Genomic DNA, 14,907 nt, shown 5'->3' with positions numbered 1-14,907 from the left:
CATAACTTGTTCAACTCAATGTACAATCTTTATATATATATATAAAATATTATTTATATTTTGAATAGTTATAGTTACTTTTCTTTATTTTAAACAAACTTTATTATAATATAACGTATAAATAAATAGACGGTTTAAAAGATCTAAATAAACATTACTTATTTTTATTTAAAACAGACTTAATATAAGTTATAAATTTATTATATGTGTTTTTTTTATTACTAAAATGTATTTTACATTTTTTTGTTAATAAACAAGCTGATTTTAATCATGTATACACAAAATGTTTAGTAATGGTTTTTTAACATAGTTTATACGGCTTTACACGTAGCTGGAAAAACGTTTATGTCGAAAAAATACATGCGGCGGAAAAACATGCTTGAAGTTGAAGGTGTGGTCAACGGTGGTTGCAAATGGAGGCGTGGCCGACAGTGGTTGTATGTGGAATCGTCTGGAAACCCTAATTTTGAGATCCAGTGTTTCAAAAGTATGCATTATCTTCTTCTTTGAAGAGTTGAGTGGAGGTGGAGGCGAAGGTAGTGATAGAGAATGTAGAGAGATAAAGTGTAAGTTTTAATAGGTTATAGGCTATTTTAGTATTTAATTTTGGAAAATTTCCTAAAATAAATGTTTATAAATACGTTTTTCGGGTTTTAAGTGTCGTTTCCAACAAATTCCCAATATAGATATTTTAAACTAATCGTGACGAATAGTTTATGATTACACACGAGTAGTTTGTATAACCAATTAAAATTTGTCACGTGTCCATAAACTAACCGTAACGACCAGTTTCACTAATCATCTACTCATAACGATTAAATAAGTTTCAAGGCTCGTAATCAATGCCCACGAGTAAATAACAAATCTTTTAGTCGCGACGAGTATATTTTAAAACTTAAAAGACACGAGTAGTTTGTCAAACTAACCACGAGGATGCCTTTGTTTACCAAATACATCGTTACGAGTAAATGATTAGTGAAACTGGTCGTTATGGTTAGTTTATGGACACGTGACAAGTTTTAATTGGTTATACAAACTACTTGCGCGTGATAATAAACTATTCGTCACGACTAGTTTATGATACCTATATTGAAAATTTGTTGGAAATGACACCAAAAACCTGAAAAAAAATATTCATAAACGTTTATTTTAGGAATTTTTCATTTAATTTTTAATAAAAACAATTTAACTATGATAAAACGATCAAACTATCCCCCACTTAATTGAAAAGTTTAACGCTAGTAAGTAAAAATTACAAAAGTTGCAAGCTTTTGTAAACATAAAGTACGTTATCTAATACTCATTTGTAGTCTTTATTAAATAATAATAATAATAATAATAATAATAATAATACTTTCCACGCAAACTCCTTGAACCAGTATAAAAGGGTTATGCTATGCATACATCAGCCCCATGTTGTGGGAATAAGGCTATATAGCTCGTATAGGGCTACGAGTCGTATAGGCCTAACTTATTGACCTGTGTACGAACGTGTCAGTGTGGCAGCTTTTTGCAGTCTATACGAGCCGTATAGACCCTATACGAGCCGTATATATTTTCCAGCTCGTATAGCCGACGTAACTCGTCTGACCTATACGACTCGTATAGTGTTTATACGACTCGTATATACAACATGTCAGCATGTACTTTGACTAGAGATATTTAATTACTTTTCTGGTCTATACGACTCATATTGAAGGTATACGACCCGTATAGACCACGTATCATATTTTCTTTCTCAAACCATGTAAGATTTGTGTGTTGGATATTATGTTTTGGTCCTTATGATTACATGTTTGTTTGGTTGCTTAGTTAATTATCGTGTATGGATTATTATAATTTTGCTTATTTATGTTAAAAAAAGTTTTTCTTTACAAGCGCAATCAATAGAGTAAAAAATGAAGATAAAGTATTTAAATGCGTTAAATAATGCGTCACCCGACAACTTCTATTTCATTTGTCTTGTGTCTATAAGGCATTAAACAAGTATAATATTATAAATTATTTAGGCTATGTTTCAAAAGCTGAGTTAACACAAGCCAAAACATCTACACCAACAAATGAAACTAAAAAGTCGTTACCCTGAAACGCTCATGTTGTACGTAGGTTGTTATGTATATTTTTATTTTGTAACCAACTCGGGTGATATTAATAATATTATGTAATTTTAAAATTGAAAAAAAAAACTATACAAGTCAAATAGACCCTATACGATACAAAAGAATAAAACCTGACACTTCTACTTGAAAATGACTTGACTATGCACCTATACGAGTCGTATAGAGCCTGAATTAAGTTTATTATTATCAGACTGACATCCAAATACAATGAATATAGTAGAATCAGTAGTTGTAAGCCCTAATAATACTGTAATGAAATGAAATGAAATGAGAGGATGTTGTTATTATACACCACTTAATTCAGATTTAGGCTCCAAGAACATCATATAGTTCATTCCTTGATCGATTTGGACTGGCTTTGACCGACTACCGACTAGTCGCTGAAATTGAATAGGTAAGCCACTGATTACCGACTAGTCGCTGACTAATACCGGTTTTTACACTTACGTAGAATTGTTGTTTAAGGCTTTAAGCTGAAAGTAGGTTCACAATCAAGTGTAATTCTTAATTTTTTAAATATTCTTATGAAGTTTTTCAATAATGTTCCTAATTATCAATGTATGAAGTGATTGCAATTACTATTGATTTCTAGGGTTCATGATATTGATGTACATTTATCTGGATGTGAGACAACATGCTGCGCTCAAGCTGCCAACACTTCCTAAAACTTCGAAAAATCTAGGGCTTATAGCATTGATAAAAGGTATTTCAAATTTCATGTTCATTGAATATTTTAATCCACTGGTCATTTTTGTTCAAACTGCTGAATTTCATTTTCCTTTTTTTTTCACTTCATTAAGCAGTTTGTAACAATAGTAATGGACTCTGGTATTTTGCTCTTTGGTGTTTTGCCCTGGTTTTGGAAGGTTGGTAGTTTAATCTGATTATATGCTTTGATAGAATTTAGGTTTCTTATCAGTTTTTAATTATATCTCTTAATTGGTCTCAGAAATCAGGTGATGTTTTGGAGTCCACTGGCTTTGATGCAGAAAATGAAATATATCACACACTCGCGTTCCTAGCTGGTGTTATGATTTGGTCTCAGGTATATATTACATATTTGGGCAATTTTAATTTTTTTCATTAAGTCTCAGTTTTAAAATATTTGATATACTTTGTGCAGATAACAGACTTGCCTTTTTCTCTCTACTCGACTTTTGTAATTGAGGAGCGACATGGTTTCAACAAGGTTTTATAGAACATCACTCTTGTTATTTTATATAGTTACAGTTTTGTTTGAAGTTATATACTATGTTGGTGATAACTGATAAATGATTAAATGATATTTGTGGTTACAGCAAACACTTTTGCTGTTCATCAGAGACATGATTAAGGGTATGATCTTGGCTATAATAATAGGACCACCCATTGTGGCTGCCATCATTCTAATAGTACAGGTGCAGTTCATAAGATAACATTGATTCCAATGTTTATTTATTTGTTGATTTCTAGAATAACAGTGTTTTATTTTCATTGCAGAAAGGCGGTCCGTATTTGGCTATCTACCTTTGGGGGTTTATAGTTACTTTATCTCTTGTCATGTTGACAATATACCCGGTTTTAATTGCACCCCTTTTTTAACAAGTTTACACCTGTAAGTTTTTTTTTTATTTAAGGCTCTAATTGCCTATTTGAAATTCATTTCTGAGAAATTTTATTTGGCATGTTATTAAAAATTGCTACCAGAAGGTGAGCTTAGGACAAAAATTGGGACCCTTGTTTCCTCTCTCAATTTCCCTTTGAAGAAGCTGTTTGTTGTTGATGGATCTACAAGGTCGAGCCATAGCAATGTGAGGATTTTTATAAACTTATCCTTTATTCAGTTTTTTTTTCTGTTTAGGGACATAAGATTACACTTCTTTAATAAATATCATCTCTAATAGATATTGATAAGCTATCATGAAATAAATAGTGTGACAGTGAACTAGGCTTGTAAACAAAATGAACGAATACAAACGGAGCATATTCGTGCTTGTTCGTCTAACTTTAACCGAACAAATGATTGAACATGAACAATTAAACGAACTTGGTTTTCTTGTTCGTGTTCGTTTATGTTCGTTGTTCGTTAACAGTATAAACAAACGGCTCATGAACTTAAACGATCAAACCTAACTGAACATAGATGAACGAACATGACTGAGCTAAAACTAGTTAAAAGTAATGTGAAGAACAATGTATTGGGCCTGACATGTTATTAAACTATACTAAGTTGTAATGTGCCAAACAACTTTGAATGAATATATTAACGAACTTAAACAAATGTAAACTAAGGAAGATAAATGGACGTGAACGAATTTAAATGAACGAACGGAGCATGTGTTCGTGTTCGTTCGTTTAACTAAATGAACAAAACTTTTTGTTTATGTCATCATCATCATCATCATCGTCATCCTCAGTATATCCCACCAATAGCAAATCTATGGTAGGGTCTGAGGAGGGTAAGATGTAGACAACCTTACCTCTACCCTTTAGGAATAGAGAGGCTGCTTCCGGTGAGACCCCCCCCCCCGGCTCGATAGTAGTATTGCATCAAGCCTTGGACGTAAGGCACATAACACTCAACCATCGAGACACCGCCGATTGGTGCATGTACCCTTGTCTTTCGGCTATCAACGCCACCACATGATGCCTGATTAACCTTCCGCCACTTTTAACGTTATTTTCACGAGATTAGTAAAACAACGTCAAAATTAGTGCAATTTCACTTTTGCCCACCCGAGGGTTCACACATATATACATTATATGTGCGCACCGCAAGCAGGGCGTTTTTGTATATTTGTTTATTAAATAACCACCATAATGAACTTTCCGTCGAACGGTTAATGAACTGTTCACTGACATTCAGTTCGTTAACATGCTTATAGTGAATTGTCTGTACTCTAATTGCATGGAAAATCTTTGTTCTATTTGTTTTGCATTGACATAATGTTTTTGTTGATCAGGCATATATGTATGGGTTCTTTAAAAACAAGCGTGTTGTTCTTTACGATACTTTGATTCAGCAGGTAAGTTTTCTTGTGTATCTTATTTTTCTTATAATAAAATTGGTTTATAAACATGGTATACGATTGTATGCAGTGTAAAAATGTGGAAGAAGTTGTTGCTGTGATTGCTCATGAACTTGGTCACTGGAAACTGAATCACACAATGTTCTCCTTTGTTGCTGTTCATGTGTGCTCTAATTTTATAATAATATATCTATTAAGCAATCTTTACACGGGCTAGTAGAGTTGACTTTGACGAATCATGTGTTGACTTTGACCCCTTTTGTGCTTTGTAGATTGTTATGTTTTCACAATTTGGAGGTTATACACTTGTAAGGAACTCAAAGGATCTATTCAGGAGTTTCGGATTCCATACTCAACCAGTACTCATTGGGCTTATATTATTTCAGGTCCAACCAACAACCTGTTTTTTGATTACACATAGCATTACTATTTTCTTTTAATAATTTTTAACTCTTTGATTTTTAATTGCAGCACACTATAATACCTATCCAGCATCTTGTAAACTTTGGGCTCAACTTTGTAAGCCGTGCTTTCGAGTTTCAGGTATGGTTTTTATTTAGAAATTAATTAATATTTAACATCCAAATTAATTTATTTCATTTTTATTTTTTTTTGCACCCTCGATATGGTTGTCTGACTTGATGTGTTTTATATATATATAGGCTGATGCTTTTGCTAAGAAGCTCGGTTATTCTAAACCACTTCGAGATGGACCAGTTAAGCTTCAGGTATTTTCTTCGGTTTAATTTGTTTTTATGTTATTTTTTGTTAAATAAACGAATGATTTTGTAGGAGGAGAATCTGTCAGCAATGAACACGGATCCATGGTACTCCGCTTATCACTATTCTCACCCTCCTCTGGTTGAAAGGTTAGCTGCCTTAGATGAAGCTGATAAGAAGGCAGATTAAGAAGATAGTGATTTAGCCGAATTAGATGTTTTTACCCTTTAGAAAGTAATATACATTTCAGTTTTGGGTGAGAATCAAGATCTGGAAAATGTTTTAAACGAAGTTATAAACCGTAAAGGGTAAGAAGTATGAAATATCATGTATATTGATATACTTTTAGTAGTTGCTTGAGCCCAATAACTTTGGTGATGATTTTTGATACACTTCCCTAGGGGGAGTACATCGGGTTGGAACCGGACCAAACGAGAAGCTTCTTGAAAATCAAAACTAAAGACTGAACCAATGTAGGGTTGGTTGGTCTTGGTTTTCTTGAGTTGGGTTGGTTTCGGGATGGCCAAGTCTGGATATGAACTTTGTATCCTAACAGGATTAATGTGCTACATAAAAAATCATAAACTATGCGCGACTTACGATATGATCTAGGAAGTTTTGCAGATTTCACAGGATTGAAACCTAAATTCACTTTCCAAATTATGTTACGTTGACTATCTAGGTAACTCTGTTCAATAAAAATCCTACTTGGTCCTACACTTTCCTTACAAATATAACGGGGGAGCATTTTTAACTCAAAACGATAAACTTGTTCTTTTAAGCCGTCCTTTAAACCATAACTCCCTTTAACTTCCTGCGCAACCACACCGATACATGTTATATTGTTGTCATTCTGATTCGTATAGAAAGCTCAACTAGAAAAACCTTCGACACATACTAGACATAATTATGGTGTATATTTTACTTTTACCTCAAAACACACCCCAAGTTGAGGATTTGCTCGTGTATGGGTTTTGGGCACATGTTACAACCTCTCATGCATTATGTAGAGGATACCTCTACCTGACTATAAAAAGAGCGAGATGTCGAAAGTTGTGACTATAAAAAGAGCAAGATGTCGAAAGTTGTGAGAAGAAAGAGAGAGAAAAATAAATACAAATAATATAGGTTTTGCATTTGTACTTAAGTTGAAGATCTTGAAGACATTTTTAGTGGGTTTAATAAAGATTGAAGACGTAAGAGGTTTTCAAACTGCCCCCATATTCGTTTATCGGTTTATGATTTTATTGTTCAACAGGGTTAAGCCTCAAATTCGTCTGTTCAGCTTACTTATTATTTAAAGTCAATGAAAATAAATACATTATAATTGTTGGGTGAAGTTATTACACGAAAAGGGACAAAAATGAAAAGGACTCGTAGCCACACAAAAACCTCTAAAAAAATAATAAAAAATCATAACTCTAAATTTAATAAAAAAAACGGAAAAGTAAAACACTGTCTTCTTGGTTCTAAAAAAAAGGAAAAAAAGACAACATTGAGGGAAAAAGGTCATTGTGTTTGTGTTTATTTTTGTCATTGATTGTGTATTATTTTTTTTTGATATTGTGTCATATTATTCGACATTATGTTATATTTTGTTCGGTATTGTGTTATTGTGTTATATTTTGCAATACATTGTGTATTTTTTAAGTTATTATTGTGTTTTTTTGTTATTTTCGTCCTTGTGTCTTTTTGTCGTTTTTTTTGAAACAAGAACGATGGGAGAAACATTTTAGTTATTAAATTTTTTCATTTTTTGTTTATATTTTGAGTGATAACTTTTTTTAAACATTTTTATTTTTATGATGACAAATACTTCCACACTTAAACTTTTCCCTGTATATAATTGTTTAGTATAAATATATTATGATTTACTAGGGCAATGGTTATTCACACACCCTTTTTGGATATTCACACACCCTCTTAACACACATATTATCTCTATATACACCATATAAGGCTGGTCGCTATGGGGCGGGGTTGGGTTTAGGTTTTGGGGCGCCGTGGGCGGGGAACATCACTGTGGGGCGCCGATCATCGTTGGGCGCCGTTGATTTGGTGGTTCAAACGGCCGGCGCGCTTTGAAAGTTTTGGTGGGTCCCCCTCTCCAACGTTCATAAACGGCTACTTAAAAAAACTAATAATTTTATTTATAAATACTAACTCATTTATCATTTTATACTCAAACAAATACCAAATTACTATCAAATTTCATTACAAAAAACTCTCAACTCTCTACCATGAATCATTTCTCAAATTTCACCGGCTCGAGCTCAAACCCGAACCCAAACCAGAACACGAGCTCGAGCTCAAACCCTAACCAAAACCCGAACACCAACCCAAACCCGTGGGATCCGTCTCAAAGGTGGTGGGCTAGTTTAGTCGCAAACAATGACCCTACCAACCCTTACTTTGCCAACCAGCATGTACCCGCAATGCCTCCAAACGTACAATCGTTGGGTTTCCCAACGATATGTTTTATCGAATGCCAATGCCGTTTATGCCTCCGCCACCCCAAACCCAAACACCCCAAAGCCAAACACCCGAAACCCAAGTTCCCGAAACCCAAGGCGACGAACCCCAAGTTCGTCGCAAACGAAGCCATAAAAAGAAGGTTGTTGCCGATCAAACACCAACCGAAATGTACGACAGGAAAAAGTGGGAAGACGATGAGGAACCGGCGTTGGCGCAAGCGTGGATCGACTCATCCGAAGACTCGGTCTTAGGTGACGGTAAACGCACAGCGATACTTTGGGCAGAAATACGTGATAAGTTTTTTGAGATAATGGGTCGAGGGCCCTACCGCGGGGATGATTCCGTCTCCAACAAAAGGAAGGCAATGGTTTTAAAAATGAACCACTTCTCCACAATTCACACTCGCCTTACGAACAACAAACCAAGCGGCACGAACGACGCCGACCTTCTGAAGGCTATGTTGAAACAATACAAGGTCATGCACCACTTCGGCGTGAGGATGTTTGAAATTTGGAAGAAATGCACGAGCTCGCCAAAGTGGAATCCGATCCCGACATCTTCACCGCGACCGTCCAAACGGTCAAAAACAACGTCTACTTCGGCCGATCAATCGCCGTCTCAAGCCGCGTCGGATGCTCGTTCTCAATTTAACATAAACGAGATTGATCCCGATTTTCTTTTTGATGAACCAGATGAGTTGCCACGTCCGGTAGGAAGAGAAAGGGCCAAGATGGCGGCTAGAGGTGGGGGGTCTTCGTCTATAACGACATCCTCGATGAGTTCCGACGTGAGCGCGCGGTTTGACAACTTGGAGCTTGCATTTACGCCCTGTTCTTGAGTTTTTTTAAAAGAGGGAAATGAAAGGAAAACTAAGTATAGTTAAAAAATGGGTGTTCTTGAGTTTTTTTTAAGATGGAAAGGAAAGGAGTAGGAGGAGTTAAGAGAGATTAAATTAATGTATTTTCTCAATAAGTTATCCTCCTAAAAATGGGATGATTACTAAGGATAACTATTTTTAACATAGTTATACTTTCCTTTCCTCTAATTTCCTTCCCTCTCAATAAGTTAGACATGACTTGACAGAGTTGCATCTCTCTGAGGACATGGTCCAGGATAGAGATTCGTGGAGACGTAGGATTAAGGTTAGCGACTTCTAGGGGAAGGTACCTTGTTAGCTTTCTGTATTTAGGGTCTAATTGGCTAACCTGGCTCCTTGTGGTTTATGTATATAGTTTGTTTGATGCTGCTTTTTGATTCTTATGCCCTATTCTTAGTGGGTTACAGATTCCGTGCTTTTGGTAGTTTGCTATCTATGTATTGCTAAGTGTCTTTGCTTGTAGGATGTATGTTTACTATGTTTACCTGTATGTAGCTTTATGAGCCGGGGGTCTCTCTGGAAGCAGCCTCTCTATTCTCACGGATAGAGGAAAGACTTGCCTACATCCCACCCTCCCCTGACCCTACCAATAGCGTGCTATGCGGTGGGATATACAGGGCTTGATTGATTGATTGATTCCTTCCCTTTCTTATCCTTCCCTCTCCTTTCCTTGGTTAAAAAACTCAAGAACAAGACGTTAAAGAGTTTTTGAGGGGGGACATCTTTGGGGTGGAGCTTTGAAGCCCCCTGTGCCCACGTGACACTGAGAAGGAGCTTCGAAGCCCCTCACAATAAAGGACAGTCAGAGTGTAAGAGTAACGCATCCCGGTTATAAGTTAAGATATTGTTGAACTTGAGGCAGCCGGCCAGTGACAATCATGTCCACTTACTTATTCAACATTCAACAACTGTGTTTGAATAACATTAACAACAGTGTTAAACCAAAAAGTCTTTTGTCTTGTAAAAAGTTGTGGTATCAACAACAGGCAAGTTCTCTCTCTCTCTCTCTCTCTCCGCCTCATTTCTCTTCCATCTCTATTATCCAATTTCCTCTTTAACAAACAAACATAATAATAATAATAATTTCACCACTTTCTTTTAATTCAGCTGAATTCACCCTTTATTTATCACTTTCATCAGAATTTGGGTTTTTTTACTTGTTTCATGTTACTTAAAGTTGTTCAATTGTTGATGATAAATTTGATGGTGGTTTTCAGATATTGCTGCTACAGATCTAACATAGCTTGATTTGCTTTTTATCTCTTCAATTTCTCCTCGGTAAGCTGTTCTCTTCTCATCTTGTTTGTTGACCAATTTTGTTACTTCAATTTTTGACTTTTTCTTAATGCTTTTTTTTTTCATTAATTTTGGTCTCTATAGGTTTTGTTATTGTTAGATCTGTGTTCCCATGGTCTGATTTTAAATTTGAAATGAGAAACTATATGCACAAGTCTAGGGTTTTAAATTTGGGTTTTTTTTTTTATTTGGAGGAAAATAATTGGATTTTTAGATTTATTAAGTATTAACCATAGAAGCTATATGTACAAGTCTAGGATTTTAAATTTGGATTTTTTTATTTTTATTTTTTTGATGAAATAATTTGATTTTTAGATCTATTAGTTTCAAATATATCAACCAGAGAAACTATATATACAAGACTAGGGTTTTAAATTTGGGATTTTTATTTGATTTTAAGATGTATTTCAAATATATTAACCGGAGAAACTATATGTACAAGACTAGGGGAATTGAATTTGGGATTTTTCTGTGGAGAAAGTAATTGGATTTTTAGATATTGGGAAAATTAACGTACAAATTAAATTAACGTGCTAACTGTGAGAATCAAGTAGTGTAATTATGTAATTAGTATTACATCGAAGCGTAATTGCACTATGCTGTATATAATTACACTATGTTGTATATATAATTACACTACTTGATTCTCACAGTTAATACATTAATTTAATTTGTATTTGATCCAAACCCTTTAGATATATATATTTTTCAAATATATTAACCAGTCTTTACATAATATGGTTTTTTGGATTCAGTATTCACATATTCACATTAGATTTGTGAATTTCATACTTACATAGCATCGAGGATGATCATTCTTTGTGTATCGTCAACATTATTATTATTTGGTTTTGATCACAAAAGAGATTATGTGTACACTTATTCAAAATCAGATTATGCATACAAAGTAGAATTCGTAATTCATATAATAAAATCATAGTATCACTCATGAATATGCGCGTGATTATCGATCGTTACAGGCTGAACCATGGGGCAACCTATAAGGTTACTTCTTCTTGACCATTGGTTCAAGTCATGGAATGATGCAAACGACTTTCGTACAAAGATCTTTTATCCAGACTCTTGGAACCTAAAGGCGGATGAGACTTGGTGCACGAGTCTCCTCCGGATTATTTTTACTATTATTAATATTAATTTTTTGCGTATATGCTTTATTATATGTTTTCTTGTAATTGTGGTTTTGCAGGTAATAAAAAATGAGTCGGTCAGATGGACCCCACAGGCCGTTTCTCCCAATTGGGAATCCGTTTAAGATGATGATGCACAAAGCCTCTCATCAACCCTCACCAGTACTAATCACTTACGAAAAAAACTTAACCGAAAGGTTTCGCCAACTGAAACCAACTAACACAACCGATGTCATTAGCTTTTCATGGATGAAATCCGCACTGTCTTCCGTTTGTGAAACCCTTAACGACATAAAAAACCTCATTGTCGATTTAGAACTCCCAATATGCAGCTGGGACGGAAAATGGGTCGATATATACCTGGACAACAGCTTAAAACTTCTCGACTTTTGCAGCGCGTACGAGACCGATATTGTAAGGCAAAGATTCGGTTATGTCATGTTGAAATGCACGGTACTCGATTTGGAATCCGGTAACCCACAAAAGCTCATGCTGGCATCTTCGTCTCTTCACGAGTGGATGCAATATCAAAGGCGGTATGATAACTCAAAATTAGAAGATTGTTGTGATATCATATGTAAGCTTAAGGAAACGCTAAACTTGCCCAAAATCAAGAACATACACAAAGCTAAAGACTTGGTTCGAGCCATGTATGGACTCAAGGTTCAAACCATGTTCATATTCAGCGCGCTAGTGGCTGCATTTTCAACCACTCGCAGAACCCTTGTCGATTTGCAGGTTCCAAAAGAGTATTTATGGTGCGAGTCTTTTACTGAACTGCAAACTGTTATGAATGGTGAAATAAATAATATATATGTTTCTGGTGATGTTTATACATTGAAGGAGCTTCGGGTGCTTGACCAAAATGTAAAGAAACTGTACCCGTTGGTCCATGAGGGTTTGGGCGAAGTAAAACAGGAAGTTTTTGATGGTTATTGTTGCAAGTTGATGGAAAGTAATGAAGAGTTTCTGGTTGGGTTGGATGAAATCAAAGCGGAAATGGATCGGTTTTTTAAGGTTGTTGTTGACGGGCGGATGGCTTTGTTGGATAATTTTCAACAGCAGCCGCCACGGAGAGGCGTGCAGCAGGTTAGAATGTGATTTTTCTTATATGTGTATATGTTTTTTAGTCGATTATGTATGTCGTGTTGTTTTTATGTTGTACTTGTCTAGTTATGCGGTACTTGGGTTATTATATATGTTTTGTTTTGGCATCAAAATGCTAATATATGTTTGGTTCAATATGAAGAAACTTGTTATACTATGGTCTGTTAAGTTTTTTGAAAAAAATATTGGTAAATTTAGAAACTTTGTTTGACTTTATGTTATGTTTGACTTCATTCTTGACTTTTGCACTGCAAATACTTAACTGAGTTGACTCAGATAGTTTTATCAGAAACCTTTCTTTCTAAGTAGTATTTTATAATGGAGTTAATCATTCATTTACTGACCGATTTCTTGACTCGTTCATGTGAACTTTGTGTAGAAGATTATGTTGGCGGGCGAGAAAACATTGAATTTGATCATGGAATTTGTTTAATTTTTAGAAATTGGAGTTGTTTAAATAATCATCAAGGTTATTGAGCGTCTATGGTTTACAATCAGTTATGCTATCTCTTACATCATGCCTTGTTTTGTTGTTCCTTGATTAGATTTAAGAACATGGTTGATGATCTACAAGTGCGTACAGGATTTAAACCTTTTCCATTTAAACCTTGTCCAACCTCAAAGCGCTTGCTAGATCAATATCATAGGCCGTGTTTTTAGATGTAGCCAAGGAACAACAAGAAAAGAAGACATGATGTAAGGAATAACACGATCGATTATGGACCGAAGACTTTAAAAAATCTTGATATCTAAACAACTCTTGTTTCTAAAATTGAGCATGTCCTTGATCAAGTTTAAGTGTTTATTCACACATCAACAAAATCTTTTATACAAATTTTACCTGCAGCTATCGAGGAATCTGTCATGAAATGAGTTGTCGAGTCTATTATAAAAGACTCTTTAGTAGGAAGGTTTATGCTAGAAGACTCATGAAAAAGTCCATTTGCACCGCAAATGCTTAGGCGGGTCGTCTTAGGCTGTGGAGGTAGTAATGGTGGAGGCAAAGTGGCAAACAATCAATATGGATAGTGCTGTTGTGCTAACTTGTTAGGCTGACAAGTTTTACACTGGTTCATTTTGACCCGTTGTCTAATTTGAGGTGACCCGAATGTATCCATATACAATTTGTATATTAGCCAAATAAACCCATCTTTTAGAGAATGGATTATTGTTATCACCTAAATACTAATATATCAGATTCAAATAAGACATGTGTCCATGTTAGCAACATGAGAGGCACCATGACATGTGATTGGTGCACCAAAAAATTAAGAAACTAGAGATTATATTATACACATGTGCAAGTATAGCATCTGTCTTTGTCACCTTTTTTTTGTGTGTGTTGAACTTGATTTCTATTTTAACATAAAAACTTTATCAAGTTTCACTTATAAGTTATAACTAGAACCACTGAATCTCATATATCCTTTATTTAAGTCTATATCTGACATCTTTGTAACTTAAGAATTTATCAAATTCATCACCATAACTCTCTGATATAAATAATTTATAAACTTGAATAATACAGTATATATTTACCCGTATTAATTTAAATCTAATACTCTATACCGTGATATGCCGTGAGATTCTTTTTTGTGAGAATTTTTTATTTTAGCTCGTACTCATTTTGTGAAAATTTGAGCTTAAACTCGGTTTAGCCCGTTTGTATTACTGTTTTTTGAAAGAGAATATCTTAGTTCTGTTTTAACGAGGAGGACGACGGAAGGGATATGCAAGGACAATGGGACGCAAATATATTGAAATAACATTAAGGTGCCAAATAGGCTGTAAAGAAATTGGATTAAAAAAATATTGTAATTTGGTTTCAAGTTAAACGAGCAAGCTAACGAGTCAAACATATATGAGATAGGGCAAACTTAAGCTAGACTCATTTACAATCAAGCCAACATCGAACGAACTTCAAGCCATAATCCTAGTTATCGTCTTATTCGGTGTATATAAAAACTTGTGAAGTTATTTGTCCTGCATTATGCATTCAAAATGTTCTTTTTTTCATTTTATTTTTGAGGACGTTTCACATATCCGTCTCTTTCTACTCCTAAAATACTACTACTACCACCACCACTACTACTACTAATAATAATAATAATAATTATTATTATAATGATAATAAATAAATAATTTACACCCAACCA

General features: G+C 34.7%; 1 protein-coding gene and 1 pseudogene across 1 annotated transcript; both read left to right on the top strand.

The window, feature by feature from the left end:
* The first annotated feature begins 2,717 nt into the window (after window positions 1-2,717).
* LOC143564362 (CAAX prenyl protease 1 homolog) lies at window positions 2,718-6,222 on the top strand (annotated as a pseudogene).
* Window positions 6,223-10,261: 4,039 nt separating this feature from the next.
* Window positions 10,262-12,909, top strand: LOC143564372 (protein BPS1, chloroplastic-like). Its single transcript, XM_077051670.1, has 2 exons — window positions 10,262-10,478; window positions 11,704-12,909. Exon 2 carries the CDS (start codon window positions 11,714-11,716, stop codon window positions 12,743-12,745), a length of 1,032 nt encoding a protein of 343 aa, XP_076907785.1. The 5' UTR covers window positions 10,262-10,478; window positions 11,704-11,713; the 3' UTR covers window positions 12,746-12,909.
* The last annotated feature ends 1,998 nt before the right edge of the window (window positions 12,910-14,907 follow it).

Source organism: Bidens hawaiensis, unplaced genomic scaffold (assembly GCF_021521415.1).
Source record: "Bidens hawaiensis isolate Kalapana, Puna unplaced genomic scaffold, B.hawaiensis_p1.1 tig00021996_1, whole genome shotgun sequence".
NCBI classification, from domain to species: domain Eukaryota; kingdom Viridiplantae; phylum Streptophyta; class Magnoliopsida; order Asterales; family Asteraceae; genus Bidens; species Bidens hawaiensis.
The sequence above is the reverse complement of the archived record's forward strand: the minus strand, read 5'-3'. Positions and strand labels throughout refer to the sequence as shown.